The sequence below is a fragment of the Oryctolagus cuniculus genome, chromosome 11 (genome assembly GCF_051225735.1).
Source record: "Oryctolagus cuniculus isolate XC-2025 breed Fujian yellow rabbit chromosome 11, ASM5122573v1, whole genome shotgun sequence".
NCBI lineage: Eukaryota > Metazoa > Chordata > Mammalia > Lagomorpha > Leporidae > Oryctolagus > Oryctolagus cuniculus.
This window is the reverse complement of record NC_142877.1, coordinates 58,325,958-58,347,236: the sequence shown is the minus strand read 5'-3', so window position 1 is coordinate 58,347,236 and position 21,279 is coordinate 58,325,958. Positions and strand designations below refer to the sequence as shown.

The 21,279-nt window shown below is 40.8% G+C and overlaps 1 protein-coding gene across 1 annotated transcript; it reads right to left on the bottom strand.

Moving 5' to 3' along the window:
- Positions 1-14,458: 14,458 nt before the first annotated feature.
- LOC127491030 (olfactory receptor 6C2-like) lies at positions 14,459-15,397 on the bottom strand. The gene has a single exon (XM_051845630.3). It carries the CDS (start codon positions 15,395-15,397, stop codon positions 14,459-14,461), a length of 939 nt encoding a protein of 312 aa, XP_051701590.1.
- Positions 15,398-21,279: the final 5,882 nt, after the last annotated feature.

Below are 21,279 nucleotides of genomic sequence, written 5' to 3'. Positions count from 1 at the left end.
TGACTCCTGTTGTTGACTTTACCAATTGACACTCCTGTCTATGGCATCAGTAATCTCCCTATGCTCCAGTCATGAGTTTCCAAGGCTATGGAAGCCCTCTGAGTTCTCCGACTCTTATCTTGTTTAGACAAGGTCATAGTCAAAGTGGAGGTTCTCTCCTCCCTTCAGAGAAAGGTACCTCCTTCTTTGATGGCCTGTTCTTTCCACTGGGATCTCACTCGCAGAGATCTTTTGCCAGAGTGTCTTGGCTTTCCATGCCTGAAATACTCTCATGAGCTTTTCAGCCAGCTCCGAATGCCTTTAGGGCTGATTCTGAGGCCAGAGTGCTATTTAGGACATCTGCCATTCTATGAGTCTGCTGAGTATCTCACTTCCCATGTTGGATCACTCTCCCCTTTATTTACTCCATCAGTTAGCGTTAGCAGGTACTAGACTTGTCTATGTGCTCCCTTTGACTCCCAGTCCCTCCACCATGACCAACTGTGAACTGAAACTGATCACCTGGAACAGTGAGATGGCATTGGTACATGCCACCTCGATGGGATTGAATTGGAATCCCCTGGTATGCTTCCAACTCCACCACTTGGGGCAAGTCAGCCTGAGCATGTCCCAAATTATACATCTCTTCCCTCTCCCATTCCCACCACCATGTTCAACAGGGATCACATTTCAGTTAATTTTCAACACTTAAGAATAACTGTGCATCAATTACAGATCTAAACCAGTCAAATTAAGTAGAACAGATAAAAAAAACTACTAAGAGGGATAATGTATTTAGTTGTTCATTAACAGTCAGGGCTATGCTGATCAAGCCACCATTTCCCATAGTGTCCACCTCACTCCAACAGGTTTCCCTCTTGGTGTTCAGTCAGTCGTCACCGATCAGGGAGAACATATGGTATTTGTCCCTTTGGGACTGGCTTATTTCACTCAGCATGATGTGTTCCAGATTCCTCCATTTTGTTGCAAATGACTGGATTTCGTTGTTTCTTACTGCGGTATAGTATTCTAAAGAGTACATATCCCATAATTTCTTTATCCAGTCTATCGTTGATGGGCATTTAGGTTGGTTCCAGGTCTTAGCTATTGTGAATTGAGCTGCAATAAACATTAGGGTGCAGACCTCTTTTTTGTTTGCCAATTTAAATTCCTTTGGGTAAATTCCAAGGAGTGGGATGGCTGGGTCGAACGGTAGGGTTATCTTCAGGTTTCTGAGGAATCTCCAGACTGACTTCCATAGTGGCTTGACCAGTTTGCATTCCCACCAACAGTGGGTTAGTGTCCCTTTTTCCACACATCCTCGCCAGCATCTGTTGTTGGTAGATTTCTGCATATGAGCCATTCTAACCGGGGTGAGGTGAAACCTCATTGTGGTTTTGATTTGCATTTCCCTGATTGCCAATGACCTTGAACATTTTTTCATGTGCCTGTTGGCCATTTGGATTTCCTCTTTTGAAAAATGTCTATTGAGGTCCTTGGCCCATCTCTTAAGTGGGTTGTTGGTTTTGTTTTTGTGGAGTTTCTTGATCTCTTTGTAGATTCTGGTTATTAACCCTTTATCTGTTGCATAGTTTGCAAATATTTTTTCCCATTCTGTCGGTTGTCTTTTCACTCTCCTGACTGTTTCTTTTGCAGTACAGAAACTTCTCAATTTGATGCAATCCCAATAGTTGATTTTGGCTTTGACTGCCTGTGCCTCTCGGGTCTTTTCCAGAAATTCTTTGCCTGTGCCAATATCTTGAAGGGTTTCTCCAATGTTCTCTAGTAACTTGATGGTGTCAGGTCGTAGATTTAGGTCTTTAATCCATGTTGAGTGGATTTTTGTGTAAGGTGTAAGGTAGGGGTCTTGCTTCATGATTCTGCACGTGGAAATCCAATTTTCCCAGCACCATTTATTGAATAGACTGTCCTTGCTCCAGGAATTAGTTTTAGATCCTTGATCAAATATAAGTTGGCTGTAGATGTTTGGGTTGATTTCTGGTGTTTCAATTCTGTTCCATTGGTCTATCCATCTGTTTCTGTACCAGTACCATGTTGTTTTAATTACAACTGCCCTGTAGTATGTCCTGAAATCTGGTATTGTGATGCCTCCGGCTTTGTTTTTGTTGTACAAGATTGCTTTAGCTATTTGAGGTCTCTTGTGCCTCCATATAAATTTCAGCACCATTTTTTCCAGATCTGAGAAGAAGGTCTTCGGTATCTTGATTGGTATTGCATTGAATCTGTAAATTGCTTTTGGGAGAATGGACATTTTGATGATATTGATTCTTCCAATCCATGAGCATGGAAGATTTTTCCATTTCTTGGTATCCTCTTCTATTTCTTTCTTTAAGGTTTTGTAATTTTCATCGTAGAGATCTTTAACGTCTTTGGTTAAGTTTATTCCAAGGTATTTGATTGTTTTTGTAGCTATTGTGAATGGGATTGATCTTAGAAGTTCTTCCTCAGCCATGGCGTTGTCTGTGTATACAAAGGCTGTTGATTTTTGTGCATTGATTTTATACCCTGCTACTTTGCCAAACTCTTCTATGAGTTCCAATAGTCTCTTAGTAGAGTTCTTTGGGTCCCCTAAATACAGAATCATGTCATCTGCAAAGAGGGATAGTTTGAGTTCTTCCTTCCCAATTTGTATCCCTTTAATTTCTTTTTCTTGCCTAATAGCTCTGGCTAGAACCTCCAGAACTATATTGAATAGCAGTGGTGAGAGTGGGCATCCCTGTCTGGTTCCAGATCTCAGTGGAAATGCTTCCAACTTTTCCCCATTCAATAGGATGTTGGCTGTGGGTTTTTCATAGATTGCTTTGATTGTATTGAGGAATGTTCCTTCCAAACCCAGTTTGCTTAGAGTTTTCATCATGAATGGGTGTTGTATTTTATCAAATGCTTTCTCGGCATCTATTGAGATAATCATATGGTTTTTCTTCTGCAGTCTGTTAATGTGGTGTATCACATTGATTGTCTTGCGCACATTAAACCATCCCTGCATACCAGGGATAAATCCCACTTGGTCTGGGTGGATGATCTTTCTGATGTGTTGTTGCATTCTATTGGCGAGAATTTTATTGAGGATTTTTGCATCTATGTTCATCAGGGATATTGGTCTGTAATTCTCTTTCAGTGCTGCATCTTTTTCCGGCTTAGGAATTAAGGTGATGCTGGCTTCATAGAAAGAATTTGGGAGGACTCCCTCTTCTTCGATTGTTCTGAATAGTTTGAGAAGAATTGGAGTTAGTTCTTCTTTAAATGTCTGGTAGAATTCAGCAGTGAATCCATCTGGTCCTGGGCTTTTCTTTGTTGGGAGGGCCTTTATTACTGTTTCAATTTCTGTCTCAGTTATGGGTCTGTTTAGGTTTTCGATGTCTTCCTGGTTCAATTTAGGTAGGTTGCATGTGTCCAGGAATCTATCCATTTCTGATAGGTTTCCCTGTTTGCTGGCATACAAGTCCTTGTAGTAATTTCTGATGATTCTTTTTATTTCTGTGGTGTCTGCTGTTACATTTCCTTTTTCATCTCTGATTTTATTGATTTGGGTCTTTTCTCTTCTTTTTTTAGTCAGTTGGGCCAATGGGGTGTCAATTTTGTTTATTTTTTCAAAAAACCAGCTCTTCGTTTGGCTGATTTTTTGTAATGTTTTTCTTGATTCAATCCTGTTAATTTCTTCTCTGATTTTAATTATTTCTCTTCTCCTACTAGATTTGGGTCTGGTTTGCTGTAGGTTTTCTAGATCCTTGAGGTGAATTGAAAGCTCATGTATTTGGTGTCTTTCCAATTTCTTGATGTAGGCACCTATTGCTATAAACTTGCCTCTCAATATTGCTTTTGCTATATCCCATAAGTTTTGATATGTTGTGTTGTTATCCTCATTTACTTCCAGAAAGTTTTTGATTTCTCTTTTGATTTCTTGAATGACCCAGTGTTCATTCAGGAGCATGTTGTTCAGTCTCCATGTGTTTGCATACTTTCTAGGGTTTCCTGAGTTGCTAATTTCCAGCTTCATTCCGCTGTGGTCTGAGAAGCTGCATGGTATGATTCTAATTCTTTTGAATTTGCTGAGGCTTGCTTTATGACCTAGTATGTGGTCAATCCTAGAGAAGCTTCCATGTACTGCTGAGAAGAATGTAAAATCTTTAGCTTAGGATTGAAAGTTCTGTATATATCTGTTAGATCCATTTGGGCTATAGTGTCGTTTAAATCTACTGTATCCTTGTTGATCTTCTGACCAGATGATCTGTCTATTTCTGAGAGTGGAGTATTGAAGTCCCCCAGTACTACTGTATTGGGGTCTAAGTCTCCCTTTAAGTCCGTTAATAAATCTTTTAGATAAACTGGTGCCCTGTAGTTAGGTGCATATACATTGATAATTGTTATATCTTCCTGTTGAATTGATCCCTTAATCATGATATAGTGTCTCTCTTTGTCTCTCTTAACAGTTTTTGTGGTAAAGTTTATGTTGTCCGATATTAAGATGGCTACGCCCGCTCTTTTTTCATTTCTGTTGGCATGGTATATCTTTTTCCAGTCTTTCACTTTCAGTCTGTATGGATCTTTGTTGGAAAGATGTGTTTCTTGTAAGCAGCAAATAGATGGGTTTTGTTCCTTAACCCAATCAGCCAATTGGTGTCTTTTAACTGGACAGTTCAGGCCATTCACGTTCAAAGTGACTAATGATAAGTGGTAACTTTGCCCTGCCATTTGCCAAAGATAAGTTCTAATATATGCTTTGAATTCCCTGTGATCTTTTGCTGTGAGGTTTCCTTCCTTGGTTTCCTTCCTTTACCTTCTTTCATATTGATGACCGTGTTTCTGTGTTTCTGTGTGTAACACATCTTTAAGCATCTTTTGCAGGGCTGGACGAGTGGCAACAAATTCTTTCAATTTCTGTTTGCAATGAAAAGTCTTTATTTCACCTTCATTCACAAATGAGAGCTTGGCAGGATATAATATTCTGGGCTGGCAGTTGTTCTCTCTTAGTACCTGGGCTATATCTCGCCATTCCCTCCTAGCTTTTAGAGTTTCTGATGAGAAGTCAGCTGTGAGTCTGATTGGAGATCCTCTGAGAGTAATCTGACGTTTCTCTCTTGCACATTTTAGGATCTTTTCTTTATGTTTCACTGTGGAGAGTTTAATTACAACGTGTCGTGGTGAGGATCTCTTTTGGTCGTGTTTATTAGGGGTTCTGTGGGCTTCCTGTACTAGGATTTCTCTGTCCTTCTCCAAACCTGGGAAATTTTCTGCTAATATCTCACTAAAAAGGCCTTCTAATCCTTTCTCCCTCTCCATGCCTTCAGGAACTCCTAGAACCCGAATGTTGGGTTTTTTAATAGTATCCTGAAGATTCCCGACAATATGTTTCAGATTTCTAATTTCCTCTTCTTTTCTTTGGTCTGACTGTATCCTTTCCTGTTCTCTGTCTTCTAAGTCTGATATTCTTTCTTCTGCTTCACCCATTCTGTTTGTAAGGCTCTCTATTGTGTTTTTCATTTGATCTATTGAATTCTTCACTTCAGTCACTATCACAGTTTCCTGTTGTACTAGTTGTTTCGTTTCATTTTGATTCCTCCTTAATATTTCATTTTCACGAGAGAGATTTTCTATCTTGTCCAGTAAGGATTTGTGTAGTTCCAGAATTTGTTTTTGAGAACTTCTTAATGTTCTTATCAATTTTTTGAGATCTGCTTCTTGCATTTCTTCTATGTCATCATCTTCATAATCTTGAATTGGGGTGTCTTTTTCATTTGAGGCCATCATGGTGACTTCCTTGTTTTTATTACCTCGGTTTTTGCGTTTGTTATTTGGCATATTGGAGATATTTGGTTTCTTCACTGTGGTGCTTTTTCTTGTTATACTATGACTCTAGATTAAGTGGACTATCTGTTTTTGATGGAGCCTTAGGGCTTGAGATGGGTGTGGCCTGAGAGCTCTGTTTGGTGTGCCAAAGGTGACACTCCCAGGTTAGGCGTGGTAAATCTCTCTCTCTCTCTCTTTTTTTTTTTTGATTCAAAAGGGAAGTAATTCCGCACAGCTGAACGAAGTTGGAGGTAGTTAGCAGGCAAATGATATACCCACAGGAGCCAGAGATCGGAAGCTCTTTCCCAAGATCCCCACAGGGAATCTGTTCGGCCCTCAGAGTGGGCTCAAATTCTCCTTCAGCCTCCCACTGGGTTGCCAAAGTTACGGAATTGTAGCGTCTCTGGAGAGTGCTCACGTGAATTCCGTGAGTTCTCTCCCCCACCGTCTCTTTTTTCACAGTCTCAGTTCAGTAGCACCACAAATTTACTAGCTCCTAATCTCCTGTTAATTCGCCCCGCCCAGAGTCAGGTTTTTCTGCTAGGCTCAGGGCCGGTGCAGACCTGAGGTCGCTCTGCTTATGACGTATGTCCAAGATGGCGCCTGCTCTTTGTCTTGCTCACCCTTGAGAGGTGAGCGGAGAGAGAGAAACCCGTGTCCGTACTAGTCACCCTTTTTTCTCTCTCTCTCTCTCTCTTCCAGTTAGCCTTGTGAACTTCCCCCCCCGGGGGTCGTTCCCTCTAGTCTCCTCTCTCCGCTTGCCTGCCGGTGTCTCGGGCTATTGAGGTTCGGCTCACCTCGCGTTCCAGCGCTGGTGTGTTGAGTCTGCCGCTGATGTCCCGAACTGTGGGCTCCCACGCTCTCCACGCAGGTCCGCTGTGAGTCACGCGTTCCGGAAGAGTTTCTTCTGCTGTTTCCTCCCCTGCTCTTCCTTGAACCTGCAGTATCTCCACTTTTATTAAACTATCTCTCCCCAGACTATCAGTGTGCTCCCTTCCTATTCCGCCATCTTGCCGGACCTCGGATTTCCTCTTTTGAAAAATGTCCATTGAGGTCCTTGGCCCATCTCTTAAGTGGGTTGTTTGTTTTGTTTTTGTGGAATTTCTTGATCTCTTTGTAGATTCTGGTTATTAACCCTTTATCTGTTGTGTAGTTTGCAAATATTTTTTCCCATTCTGTCGGTTGTCTCTTCACTCTCCTGACTGTTTCTTTTGCAGTACAGAAACTTCTCAATTTGATGCAATCCCAATAATTGATTTTGGCTTTGACTGCCTGTGCCTCCCGGGTCTTTTCCAGAAACTCTTTGCCTGTGCCAATATCTTGAAGGGTTTCTCCAATGTTCTCTAATAACTTGATGGTGTCAGGTCGTAGATTTAGGTCTTTAATCCATGTTGAGTGAATTTTTGTGTAAGGTGTAAGGTAGGGGTCTTGCTTCATGCTTCTGCATGTGGAAATCCAGTTTTCCCAGCACCATTTATTGAATAGACTGTCCTTGCTCCAGGAATTGGTTTTAGATCCATGATCAAATATAACTTGGCTGTAGATGTTTGGATTGATTTCTGGTATTTCAATTCTGTTCCATTGGTCTATCCATCTGTTTCTGTACCAGTACCATGCTGTTTTGATTACAACTGCCCTGTAGTATGTCCTGAAATCTGGTATTGTGATGCCTCCGGCTTTGTTTTTGTTGTATAAGATTGCTTTAGCTATTCGAGGTCTCTTGTGCCTCCATATGAATTTCAGCATCATTTTTTCTAGATCTGAGAAGAATGTCTTTGGTATCCTGATTGGGATTGCATTGAATCTATAAATTGCTTTTGGGAGAATGGACATTTTGATGATATTGATTCTTTCAATCCATGAGCATGGAAGATTTTTCCATTTTTTGGTATCCTCTTCTATTTCTTTCTTTAAGATTTTGTAATTCTCATCGTAGAGATCTTTAACGTCCTTGGTTAAGTTTATTCCAAGGTATTTGATTGTTTTTGTAGCTATTTGAATGGGATTGATCTTAGCAGTTCTTTCTCAGCCATGGTATTGCCTGTGTATACAAAGGCTGTTGATTTTTATGCATTGATTTTATATCCTGCCACTTTGCCAAACTCCTCTATGAGTTCCAATAGTCTCTTAGTAGAGTTCTTTGGATCCTCTAAGTAAAGAATCATATCATCTGCAAAGAGGGATAATTTGACTTCTTCCTTCTCAATTTGTATTCCTTTTATTTCTTTTTCTTGTCTGATGGCTCTGGCTAAAACTTCCAGAACTATGTTAAATAGCAGTGGTGAGAGTGGGCATCCCTGTCTGGTACCAGATCTCAGTGGAAATGCTTCCAACTTTTCCCCATTCAGTAGGTTGCTGGCCGTAGGTTTTTCATAAATTGTTTTGATTATATTGAGGAATGTTCCTTCTATACCCAGTTTGCTTAGAGTTTTCATCATGAAAGGGTGTTGTATTTTATCGAATGCTTTCTCTGCATCAATTGAGATAATCATATGGTTTTGCTTCTGCAGTCTGTTAATGTGGTGAATCTCATTGATTGATTTGCGTATGTTGAACCATCCCTGCATACCAGGGATGAATCCCACTTGGTCTGGGTGGATGATTTTTCTGATGTGTTGTTGTATTCTATTGGTGAGAATTTTATTGAGGATTTTTGCGTCTATGTTCATCAGGGATATTGGTCTATAATTTTCTTTCAGTGCTGCATCGTTCTCTGGCTTAGGGATTACGGTGATGCTGGCTTTATAGCAAGAATTTGGGAGGATTCCCTCTTCTTCGATTGTTCTGAATAGTTTGAGAAGAATTGGAGTCAGTTCTTCTTTAAATGTCTGGTAGAATTCAGCAGTGAATCCATCTGGTCCTGGGCTTTTCTTTGTTGGGAGGGCCTTTATTACTGTTTCAATTTCTGTTTCAGTTATGGGTCTGTTTAGGTTTTCTATGTCTTCCTGGTTCAATTTAAGTAGATTGCATGTGTCCAGGAATCTATCCATTTCTGATAGGTTTCCCTGTTTGCTGGCATACAAATCCTTGTAGTAATTTCTGATGATTCTTTTTATTTCTGTGGTGTCTGTTGTTACGTTCCCTTTTCACCTCTGATTTTTGATTTGGGTCTTTTCTCTTCTTTTTTTAGTTAGTTGGGCCAATGGGGTGTCAATTTTGTTCATTTTTTCAAAAAACCAGCTCCTCGTTTGGCTGATTTTTTGTAGTGTTTTTTTTGGATTCAATCCTGTTAATTTCTTCTCTGGTTTTAATTATTTCTCTTCTCCTACTAGATTTGGGTCTGGTTTGCTGCAGTTTTTCTAGGTCCTTGAGATGCACTGAAAGCTCATCTATTTGGCGCCTTTCCAATTTCTTGATGTAGGCACCTATTGCTATAAACTTGCCTCTCAATATTGCTTTTGCTATATCCCATAAGTTTTGATATGTTGTGTTGTTATCCTCATTTACTTCCAGAAAGTTTTTGATTTCTCTTTTGATTTCTTGAATGACCCAGTGTTCATTCAGGAGCATGTTGTTCAGTCTCCATGTGTTTGCATACTTTCTAGGGTTTCCTGAGTTGCTAATTTCCAGCTTCATTCCGCTGTGGTCTGAGAAGCTGCATGGTATGATTCTAATTCTTTTAAATTTGCTGAGACTTGCTTTATGACCTAGTATGTGATCAATCCTAGAGAAGCTTCCATGCACTGCTGAGAAGAATGTGAAGTCTTTAGATGTAGGATTGAAAGTTCTGTAGATATCTGTTAGATCCATTTGGGCAATAGTGTTGATCTTCTGTCTGGATGATCTGTCTATTTCTGAGAGTGGAGTATTGAAGTCCCCCAGTACTATTGTATTGGAATCTAAATCTCCCTTTAAGTCCCTTAACATATCTTTTAAATAGACCGGTGCCCTGTAATTAGGTGCATATACATTTACAATAGTTACATCTTCCTGTTGAATTGAACCCTTAATCATTATATAGTGTCCCTCTTTGTCTTTCTTAACAGTTTTTGTATTAAAGTTTATTTTGTCTGATATTAATATGGCTACACCTGCTTTTTTTTTGGTTTCTGTTGGCATGGAATATCTTTTTGCAACCTTTCACTTTCAGTCTGCATGCATCTTTGTTAGAGAGATGTGTTTCTTGTAGGCAACAAATAGTTGGGTTTTGTTCCTTGAGCCAATCAGCCAATCGGTGTCTTTTAACTGACGAATTAAGACCATTAATGTTTAATGTGACTATTGATACGTAGTGACTTTGCCCTGCCATTTTCCCGGAGATATTTTCTAGTATATGCTTTGAGCTTCCCATGCTCTTTTACTGGTAGGTTTTCTTCCTTTCCCTTCTTTCATATTGATGGCCGTGTTTCTGTGTTTCTGAGTGTAGCACATCTTTAAGTATCTTTTGCAGGGCCGGACCGGTCGAGTGGCCACAAAGTCTTTCAATTTCTGTTTGCTATGAAAGGTCTTTATTTCACCTTCATTCACAAATGAGAGCTTAGCAGGATATAATATTCTGGGCTGGCAATTTTTCTCTCTTAGCACCTGTGCTATGTCTCGCCATTCCCTCCTAGCCTGTAGTGTTTCTGATGAGAAGTCTGCTGTGAATCTGACTGGAGATCCTCTGAGAGTAATCTGACATTTCTCTCTTGCATATTTTAGGATATTTTCTTTATGTTTCACTGTGGTAAGTTTAATTACCACGTGTCGTGGTGAGGATCTCTTTTGGTCGTGTTTACTGGGGGTTCTATGAGCTTCCTGTACTAGGATGTCTCTGTCCTTCTCCAAACCTGGAAAGTTCTCTGCTAGTATCTCACTAAAAAGGCCTTCTAATCCTTTCTCTCTCTCCATGCCTTCAGGAACTCCTAGAACTCGAATGTTGTTTTTTTTTAATAGTATCCTGTAGATTCCCAACAATATTTTTTAGATTTCTAATTTCCTCTTCTTTTCTTTGGTTTGACTGTATGTTTTCCTGTGCTCTGTCTTCTAAGTCCGATATTCTCTCTTCTTTTTCACTGACTCTGTTTTTAAGGCTCTCTAATGTGTTTGTCATTTGATCTATTGAGCTCTTCATTTCATTTTGATTTCTCTTCACTATCACACTTTCCTGTTCTACTAGTTTCTGCGTTTCATTTTGATTCTTCCTTAAAATTTCATTTTCACGAGAGAGATTTTCAATCCTGTCCAATAAGGATTTCTGTAGTTCAAGGATTTGCTTTTGAAAACTTGTAAATGTTCTTATCATAAATTTTTTGAAATCCGTATCTTGCATTTCTTTTATCTCATCATCTTCATAATCTTGGTTTGGGGTGTTTTGTTTATTTGGAGGCATCATAGTGTTATCGTTGATCTTGTTCCCTCGATTTCTGTGTTTGTTGCTTGGCATAGTTAATTCTTCTTTCGTCACTGTGCGTTTTTTTATTTTATTTTATACTATGTCTGTGTTAAGTGGACTGCCTGCTGTTGGAGGAGCCTTGGAGGCTTGAGATGGGTGTGGCCTGAGAGCTCTGCTTGGTTCTTCCGGGTTACGGGTGTGCAAAGGTGACATCCTCAGGTTATGCGTGGTAAATCTCTCTCTTTTTATTTATTTATTTATTTATTTATTTAATTTATTTATTCAGGGGGTAAGTAATACCTCACTGCACGGCTGTGCAGAATTGATGGTATTTAGCTCCCGATCTCTGGCTTCTACCCAAAGAGTCTGTGCAGGCTCTGTTTCTCCTCTGAACTCCCACTGGGTTGCCTAGGCTACTGAATTGTAGTGACTCAGTTCCTTAGCTCTCCCCTGTTGTTAAGTATATCCAGAGTGGGGCCTGCTCTTTGTCTCTTGCTTGCCTTTGCAAAGTTGGCAGAGAGAGAAACTAGAGAGAAACTCGTCTGTACCAGTACCCACCCCCCCTGCACCTTTTTCCCTTCTCTCCTGTAGTCAGTCTGGTGAACTTTCCCGCTCCCCTCTAGATTCTGACCGCCGTTTCCCCGCCAATGTCTCGGGTTACTGAGATCACCTCCCCTTCCAGCGCCGATGTGTGGACTCGGAGCCCTGGGCGTCCCATCTCTCCCCGCTGGTGTCTGTGTGACATCCACTCCCCTTCTTGCACTGGCGCGCAAACCCTGTGGCTCCTGCGGCTCGGCTTCCGCGCGGTGGGCGACCTTGTTCTCCCAGTAGGTCCTCCGCGTCACAGCCACTAGATCCGGAAGAGTTTCCTCTGTAATTTTTTCCTGATCCTTTTTCTGAGGCTACCGTAACTCCACTTTTATTAAACTAAATTTTCCCGGACTATCGGTGCGTGCCCTCACTATTCCGCCATCTTGGCTCCGCCCCTAATCCTGATTAATTTTTAAAATTCCATTTCTGGCATTTCCTCAATCTCTTTATCTTCTTATTCTAATAGTAAATTGTTGTATTCCTTTGGGGGCATCATGGTGTCTTCCTTATTCTTGTTTCTTGAATTTCTGCATTTATTTTCAGGTGTTTGTGGAGTTAATTGTTGTTTTTTCCCTGTGAAGCTTTTATCTTTGAACTATGCCTCTGTGGAATATCTGCACTTTCAGTGAATAGCAAGCTGTGTGTTTGGTGGGGCGAGTATCCAGGGTAACACCCAGGTTGGGCGTGGTAGAGCTCTTATTAACAGCAGTAGGGATGTGGTCTCCTCTGTTGGTGTGATCACCCCCTCGCCTCCTCTCCTCCAAGCTGAGCAATGCCTGGGTCTTACCCCCAGTGTGTTCAACACTGATCCGCACTGCCGTACGAACTTGCACAAATGATCTGTGCAGAACCTCACTGTAAACACGGTTCCCACTGCAATGTCCCTCCCCACCCAGGCAACCAAGAAACTCCAAGCACGTGGAGCTGCACCCAGTGTTTTCCCAGAGATCCAGTTACACCCTGCACCTTCTCGTGTAACCACCAAGTCCCCACGGTCTTGGCACCCAAGGCTCTCCCATTTGCTGGATGCAGAGATTTTGTTCTGCTCTGCCAGCCCATCCAGTCAACAGGGAGCAGATGTTCTCTGAGTCAGCTCTGCCTAGGCATCTTGATCCTGTGAGGCTGCAGGAACCTCATTGTCCTGTGTGGTTTCCCAGCCACCTCCCAACCAGCGTCAAAGCCAGGGGGGCCTGCAGATCTTTCCCTCCACTAGAATCTCTGGGTCACACATGTAGACAAGAACCACTGGCTGAATGCTGCTCTCTCCCCTCCACTGCCGCCAGTACTGCTGAGAAGATGGCATCCTGTCTCAGCCAGTTGCTGTGTCCAAGCACAGAGACTTCCACAGCTCCTGCCCACACCCAAAATGGAACCCACTGTTTCTCAGCCGGGCCCCAGCTGCTGTTGTGGGGAAGGTGGGATAAGATAAATGTGACCCCTCTGCTTCCATTGGGTCTGCAGACAACCACTAGCAACTGCCAGGCCCCAAGGCTCCAGTCGGACTCGCCTCAGGCTCTTCCTCTGTCTATATCACCATGGGGTGTTGCAGTCTAGTCTCACCCACATCTCCAGGCTGCCTCTTGCTCCGGCTCTTGGGTGCTGCAAGATTTGTCTTATCTCTGTTCATGCTGAGCATCTGCACCCTCCACACAGGTCTGTGGCATTCCTCTTTCTCTGGTAGGATTTCCAGTGTACTTTTCTTTCCAATTTCCCATGAGAGTGCACTTCCTACACTTTTTAAAAAAAAAAACTATCCCTAGCATAGCGCAGTATGTTGTTCCCTAATCAGCCTTCTTAGAATCACTGTTTTTAGATTTTAAGACAAGTAGAAAGTCTTTCCATGGCCCTTCTATACCTAATATGTAGAGTGTTTTTATCAACAACTGGAATTTCTCATGCTTTATGCAGCACATATTTTCCTAGAGCATCAGATAAAAAAATCAAGCAAATAAGGTGAAAAAACAAAAAACAACCACTTAAAAATTTTGTATTCTTTATTCATTGGTTAGTGTTGTAAGCCTTTACCACTGTGATTGGATTTCTTTCTTGTAGTGCACATAAACATTTAAAAACTATTTAAAAAAACTGTTGTAAATAATCTGGATAACAACACAATTTGATATAAGCTATCCTTTATATTATGTTCATCCAATTAACTCCTTGAAGCCTATTAAGCTGACATTCTGAAAATAACAACAAATGCACAAAGATATAACAGATGCAACGACAACGATGACAGGAACATGAAATCCTATCAAGATGGAATTTGGACTTTTATCCCAAGATATTGCACAACTTTTAAGAAAAGGAATTTGAGGAAGATTTTAGTAAACATGTATAGCTCCCTGGAAAGTGGGAAGCGCAAAATGAGGAGTTTTTTCAAACAGGGCAACCACGTGGTCTATCCTGCAGACATAGACAGCAATGGCTGTTGTTCCTGTGAATTTCGAGCCGCTTGTCAGGTCATATTCATCACTGCAAGAATAGTCAACAAGTCGGTATAGTGATGCTGTTGACATTTCATGGTTCAGTGAGTATTCACAGGTGTCTTATAAATGCTTATGAAAATTTACTCCTATGCATTTCTGGGAAAAGAATGAACTAAGGAAGATTACTATCATGTGAATCAAACATGTACTCTGCATTTAGCTGAAATGGGATGTGTCACATAAAAAGCATGACTAAAGTAGAGTAAGTGGATAATGAAACACAAATAAGGAATTGTTTTATGATTTGTTATTTTTATTATTTTAACCTGCTAGGCCTTTATGTCTTCGAGATGGCTGCAATCCTTTTGGTCATGTCTTTGAAAGCTTGTATCACCTGCTTGTTCCTCAGGGTGTAAATGAAGGGGTTCATGACTGGAGCAACTGAGGTTATGAGTACTGCTGCCACCTTATTCATAGCCACGCCTTCTTTTGCAGATGGCTTAATGTAGATGAAGACGCAGCTTCCATAAGTGATAGAAACCACAATTATGTGAGAAGAACAAGTGGAAAAAGCCTTTGTCCTCTGCTGAGCAGAAGGGAATCTGAGAATGGTCCTGATGATGTGTGTGTAGGACATAGTCACACACCCTAATGTGAACAGAAGCGTCAGCACAGCCAAGATGAAGACAAAGTGCTCCAAAAACTCTGTGTCGGAGCAGGTGATCTTCAGCATGGGCCCTACATCACAGCCAAAGTGATCTATGATGTTAGAGTCACAAAAATTGAGATCAAAGACCAGAGTAAATGGTGGGATGACAATGATTAGAGTGAGCATGATACACCCCATGAGGATCCTGATGCAGACTCTGTTGCTCATGATGGTCATGTAATGCAGGGGTTTGCAGATGGCCACGTAGCGGTCATAGGACATGGCTGTCAGGAGAAGAAACTCAGTCACACTGAAGAAGAAGACAAAAAACAGTTGAGTGAAGCATGCATTATAGGTCATAGTATTGTCCCCAGTTGCCATTGTGTAGAGGAATCTCGGAATGGAGACACTTGTGAAAGAGACTTCCAGCACAGAGAAATTCCGGAGGAAAAAGTACATGGGTGTTTGGAGGTGAGAATCCACCAAGGTGAGAATGATGATGGCCAGGTTCCCGAAAATACACAAGAAGTAGGTCAGAAACAGAAAGACAAGAAGCAGTATCTGTAGATTTGGATCATCCGTTAGCCCTACCAAGATGAATATTGTTGATGTGGTATGATTTTTCATCACAGATTCCTGGCTATGGCCTGGTCTGTGTGCAGAAACATGAGAGAAGTTAGATTGGAGGATGGGATCATCAGCATGAGTCAGCATTCAGTGATGTGAACATTTAGCTAAGCCATGATTTTATTGTATTACTTGTCAATCAAGAGTTGAGGGTGATTTAACCAGTGATACACAGGACTTCCACTGTTGAGTGTTACAGCAGAGATAACACGAGGTCCTTATTAATGTCTCTTTATTACCATGTTGATGTAGTATTGAACCATTACTAAAGGCTTTTTTTTTTTTATGAAGAGTGCTATAGAAATGAAATTATTTTACATGATCTGTGTTCATGAACAGAAAAATGCTCTCTTCTCATCTGGGTTTTTTGAGGTAAACAGGACTGACCACAGTCAAGGCTGTAAGTTAAAATCAGTCTGCTCTTGGCCTCTTTCCTCTGTCTCTGTGTTGATCCCACAGTGACCTAAGGATTGGGTCTTTCTGCTTTCTTATGCTTCTAAACTGCCTAAAAGACTATTGGAAGCCCAAGGTAAAGGCGCAACCAGAGTGGTTTTTTTTGAAGATCTCTTGAAGCCTCTCACTGGAGTTCCAGTTCCCTTGGGACAATATTCAGACTGCCTGCTCTGGTTTTTTAGGTCCTTGATGATTGCATTTCCATGTAATGGTCCTAAATCATCCCTTGCTTGTTTTGCTGTGCTAGTCTTTTGTTCTGTGAAGATGTTATGCTCTTTTCTACTTCTGGGCTGCTATAATGTTTACTGTTTCTTTGAAATTTTCTCCTTGCATTCTTGCACTTCTTCACTAATAGATCTTACATTATATGGTTTCAGCTTAAATACAGCCTCATTCAGGATATTTTCCTAAAGAGTTTTGTCTAACGCTCTTCTTTATGCCGAATGTTTTAACAGACTGCATTATTTCCTTTAGGGTGCTTACTATAATTTGTAATTATATGTTATTTACTTTTTAAAAAATCAATCAGTTCTATCTATTTCAGCACAAAAAGTCTATTTTTAAAAATAATGCCTTCTTTGTTGCACAGAGTTCAAACATGAGATGATATCTGCAACAAAATTTTTTAGTTCTGGCTCTGTTGACAGTTTGGGCTCTCCTTAACATCTGACTGCACATATAAAGGCTGTTACGGGTACCCTGTGCAATGTAGGATTTTAGCAATACATCTGGCCTTTATCCACCAGATGATACTAGTTCCAAGCTTCCTCCTTACAGTTAGATAACCATACATATCTCCAGTTATTGTGAAGTGGAACCTGGGGCAGATGTTAGGGCAACTGTTGAGAAACAGTGTTTCAAAAGATGAAGCTACAATTGTATGATTATTTTTATTTATATGGGCAAGAATCACATATTGACCCATTGACTTAGATATAAAAATGAACAGTGCAGAATCTGTGAAATTGCCAATGTGTGCTTACCTGTAAAAATGAGAACATATGGAGATAGGATTTAGACACTGTAAACATGGCTACTCTACATTCTTTTTATAGCAAATCTTTTTTGACAGTGATATAAACTGACACAATATTTTTAGGCTTAAATGAAGAGCCCTGCCAGTTATTTATTGATTTGTGATACAAAGTTTGTCCATTGATATTTTTCACATTCATTTTGATATCAATGCCAGTTTATAATTTAGAATTTTTTTTTCATTCACCTGGCTACATAAGTTGGTTATTTCTACCAGTAATCTGGATGATTTATTCTATTTTATCAAATAACTAATAAACATTTACATTCTGAGTAGTTTTTCTTTCTTTCTTTCTTTCTTTTTTTTTTTTTGACGGACAGAGTTAGACAGTGAGAGAGAGACAGAGAGAAAGGTCTTCCTTTTCCGTTGGTTCACCCCCCCCAAATGGCCGTAGCACTACGGCTGGCACGCTTCCTCGATCCAAAGCCAGGTGCCAGGTGCTTCCTCCTGGTCTCCCACGCGGGTGCAGGGCCCAAGCTTGGGTCATCCTCCACTGCCTTTCCCGGGCCACAGCAGAGAGCTGGACTGGAAGAGGAGCAACCGAGACAAAATCCGGCGCCCAACTGGGACTAGAACCTGGGGTGCCGGCGCCACAGGTGGAGGATAAGCTAAGTGAGCCACGGTGCTGGCCGAGTGGTTTTTTTTTTTTTTTTTCTAGAATTCCTGTCATCTGCCTATAATTGAATCGCAGTCCTCGATAGTCTTAGAACTATGGCTGTACAAGAGCCATCCGAAGTTTTTGAGTAGAAGCGTGATGAAGTTTTGAATATATTAGAGATAAAGTCACAAGGCTGGAGGCAATAAAACCACTTCAAAGTTTTTTTTTTTTACAGCAAACTAAATAAGATTTCTTTTTTTAAATAAGGTACACAAACATCACCCATTTCATATATACAAGTTTAGAAACAGTAATTCTTCCCACAATACCTCCTCTATCCCACAATCCCACCCATCTTTCTTCTCCTTTACCTATTCCCATTCTAATTTTTTCAGAGATCTATTTTCAGTGAATTTTATACGCATAAGATTAACCCCCCTACACTAAGTCAATAGTTCAACAAATAATATGGAAAACTAAAATAATAATCTATTCCTCAGTAGTCAAGACAAGTGTTATTCAAAATCATTGCATCTCCAAGTGTCAATATCACTGCTACAGATTACATTTTAGGTGCTCTGTTAGTTACCACAAATCAGGGAGAACATATGGTATTTGTCTTCTTGGGACTGGCTGATTTCACTAAGTATAACGGTTTCTATTTGTATCCATTTTGTTACAAATGACAGGATTTCATTTTGTAAATGTTACTAGGTTATAATCCTAACTAAATAGCTACAGGCTATTTTATTTTAACAATGGGAAATACTAAAAAATAAAACTAGAATAATACGACATATCAAAATCAGATGCAAAATGTAAATCATGGCTCTCATCCACCCTGTCCTTAGAATAACACTGTGCTGTTCTCTCTATGGATGTGATTTTCAGCTTGACGTGAAGTACCCCAACATTTAGAGACATAAAAATATCATCCTTTTTGAACCTCAAAGTATATGCTAGCTCCATATATTCATGTACCAGGTTGATATTTAATCACAATATATCCTATCATTTTCACTGCAAGTGCACATGCATTTGGAGCTGTATTAATGTATCAAAGTAAAAGAACCCACCTTAATAGCAGGCAAAAGTGTGATATTCCATGTACTGTCTGATAGAGAACATTTATTTTTGACATTCTATTCAGATAATACCACATCACACATGGTTTAAAACCACTCTATAATAATAACAACATAATAAAGCAAATATAACCAGGTGTTGAATACTGGTCTTCCAAATGACAATCAACAAGACCACACTTACCTAATATCTCTCTGATATAAAACCACATTCAAACCTCAGGGGCCACCCAACTCTGCAGCACAGGTCTCTCAACTGTGAGCTGTTGGAAGCTCCCAGGCTGAACACTGTTGACTATTTCCTTCAGACTCTGAACAGCTGTAGGGATCTCAGCAGGGGTTCGAAGAACTGGCTCAGCCTTGGCATAGTGCCAAAGTGTGGACCACGGGGCTCCCAGAGGCCACAGCACTGTTCACCGGCACCAGGGTGTTTTCCACGAGGCTATGGACAAGCGGGGCCATGGTCTAGGCTGGAAAGTCCATTTCCTTAAATGGCCAACTGAATGTCAGTGCTGGAAGAACTCAATTTACTTTTTTTCTCACCCCCTGCTCTAAAGGAAGCTCCTTGAGAACACAGAGCATATCTGTCTTATAAGTCACAGGAAAGTTAAGACCAACTCCTTGTCTTGTGCCCAACAGATACTCAGTAAGTTCTTATGGGTCAGTGGGACTAGACATACTGTTTTGATAATTTGCTATCTGATTACATGCAAAGTATAATCAAAAGTTACGTCCTCTGTGTGTTTGCATTTTAAACATTAAATCATGTATTTGAGCCATAATCCTCTAAATTAGACTATTTTGTTTTATAGAAGAGTAAATTAGAATGACTCATTCAGAAAACCATTTGAGGGGCCGGCGCCGTGGCTCACTTGATTAATCCTCCGCCTGTGGTGCCAGCATCCTTTATGGGCGCCGGGTTCTAGTCCCGGTTGCTCCTCTTCCAGTCCAGCTCTCTGCTGTGGCCCAGGAAAGGCAGTGGAGGATGGCCCAAGTGCTTGGGCACCTGCACCCGCATGGGAGACCAGGAGGAACCACCTGTCTCCTGGCTTTGGATCAGCGTAGTTCTGGTCTTATGTGTTGGGGCCTTAGGTTAATTCTCTGCCTGTGGCACCAGCATCCCATATGGGCTCTTGTTCGAGTCCTGGATGCTCCTCTTCCAATCCAGTTCTCTGCTATGACCTGGGAAAGCAGTAGAAGATGGGCCAAGGCCTTGGGCCCCTGCACCCAGTGGGAGACCCAGAAGAGGCTCTTGGTTTCTGGCTTTGGATTACCCCAGCTCCAGCCATTGCAGCTTTTGGGGAATGAACCAGCAGATGGAAGACATTTCTCTCTGTCATTCCCTCTCATTGTCTGTAACTCTAGTGCTCAAAATAAATAAAATCTTAAAAAATGCATAAAATTAATATCTGCTGATTAGGTCTGTTGATCATGGGTATAATTTTACTACATTCTTGTGGAAGATGTGACTTACTCTTTTTTCAATCTATTTCACACTTACAGTCTACACGCTTTGCACTTTGTGTATGAGTCCCTGCCCAAATCTCTAGTTTAAGCACTGTTCCTTGGATCAGTCACATCCCACTCCTTCTGCAACTGTGGTGTCACAGTCTCTTCTGAGCCTGTTTTAGGTCTTTTGATTTATTGCGTAGTGAATGTTTTCCTTTTGTTCTCTCCTTTAGTTCATCAGAAACCTCTTTCATGTCTTATATATATATTTCTGTCTTTTTCTCTCTTTTATAAACCAGACAGAAAACAATCGGAGCCAATTTAGAGCCAGGTTACTATAAATACAATGATGAATGACTGTAGAAGGCTATATAAATTGAGGCATATAAAGGACTTCAAAGATCAGTCCATCTTCTCATTTCGAAGTTGCAAATCAAGAAGTCAGCAGTCACCAGGCTTTTTATAAATAAAGTAAAAAAAAATCCAAATTTCCCAAATCTCAGAATCCATACTTCTGTCTCCCATTGTAAAGAAAACAATTTAGGAATTTTCTCTTGGTTTTACTGTTTTCAAGTCATCCAATAGGACGTTGGAATATTTAATGTTCTTTGTCTTCCAAAAGTACCCAGTCATTCCATTCCTGCTCTTTCCTCAGTGTCTAAGTGTTTCAGCAAACTTCCTGTTAGTGTGTGTGAGGTCTGAGGAAGCCTTTCACAAGGTGACTTAGGAGGTGGTAACTGTACATAGGCTACTCACCCCAGGCATGTTTGTGCTGTTGTGTTCAGCCCTGGTGAGGAGCTTAATGCAATAAGAACAGGTTTTAATGGGAGGTCCCAGGGTAAAAACATCCTCTTGTTGTGGTAACTAAATTAAAAAAAACTTGTCCACAGAATGGCAGTGGTAGCATCATGGATAAGGCAACTGCTGATGTCAGATACTGTACTATGGTAAACACTTAGATTACCACGTTGAATTCTCAAAGTAACCCTCTGAGGCTGATTATAATTCAATCCTAACTTTACAGATGCAGAAACTGAGGAGCAGAAATGCTGAAAACATTGCCCAGGTCATCAGTTGAGGATGTGGCCAAACAGGAATATGAGAAGCTCAACTCAAAGGAACTACAGAACTCTTCCTCCCTATACTGTATATTTGACTAAGTGATTTCTCCTTTTCTTTTGAGAACATGACCACATCCTCTTTGTGATGCCACCGTGTAGCTAGCAGGGGACATAATGAGTCAGTGTCTTGGGCGTCCTTT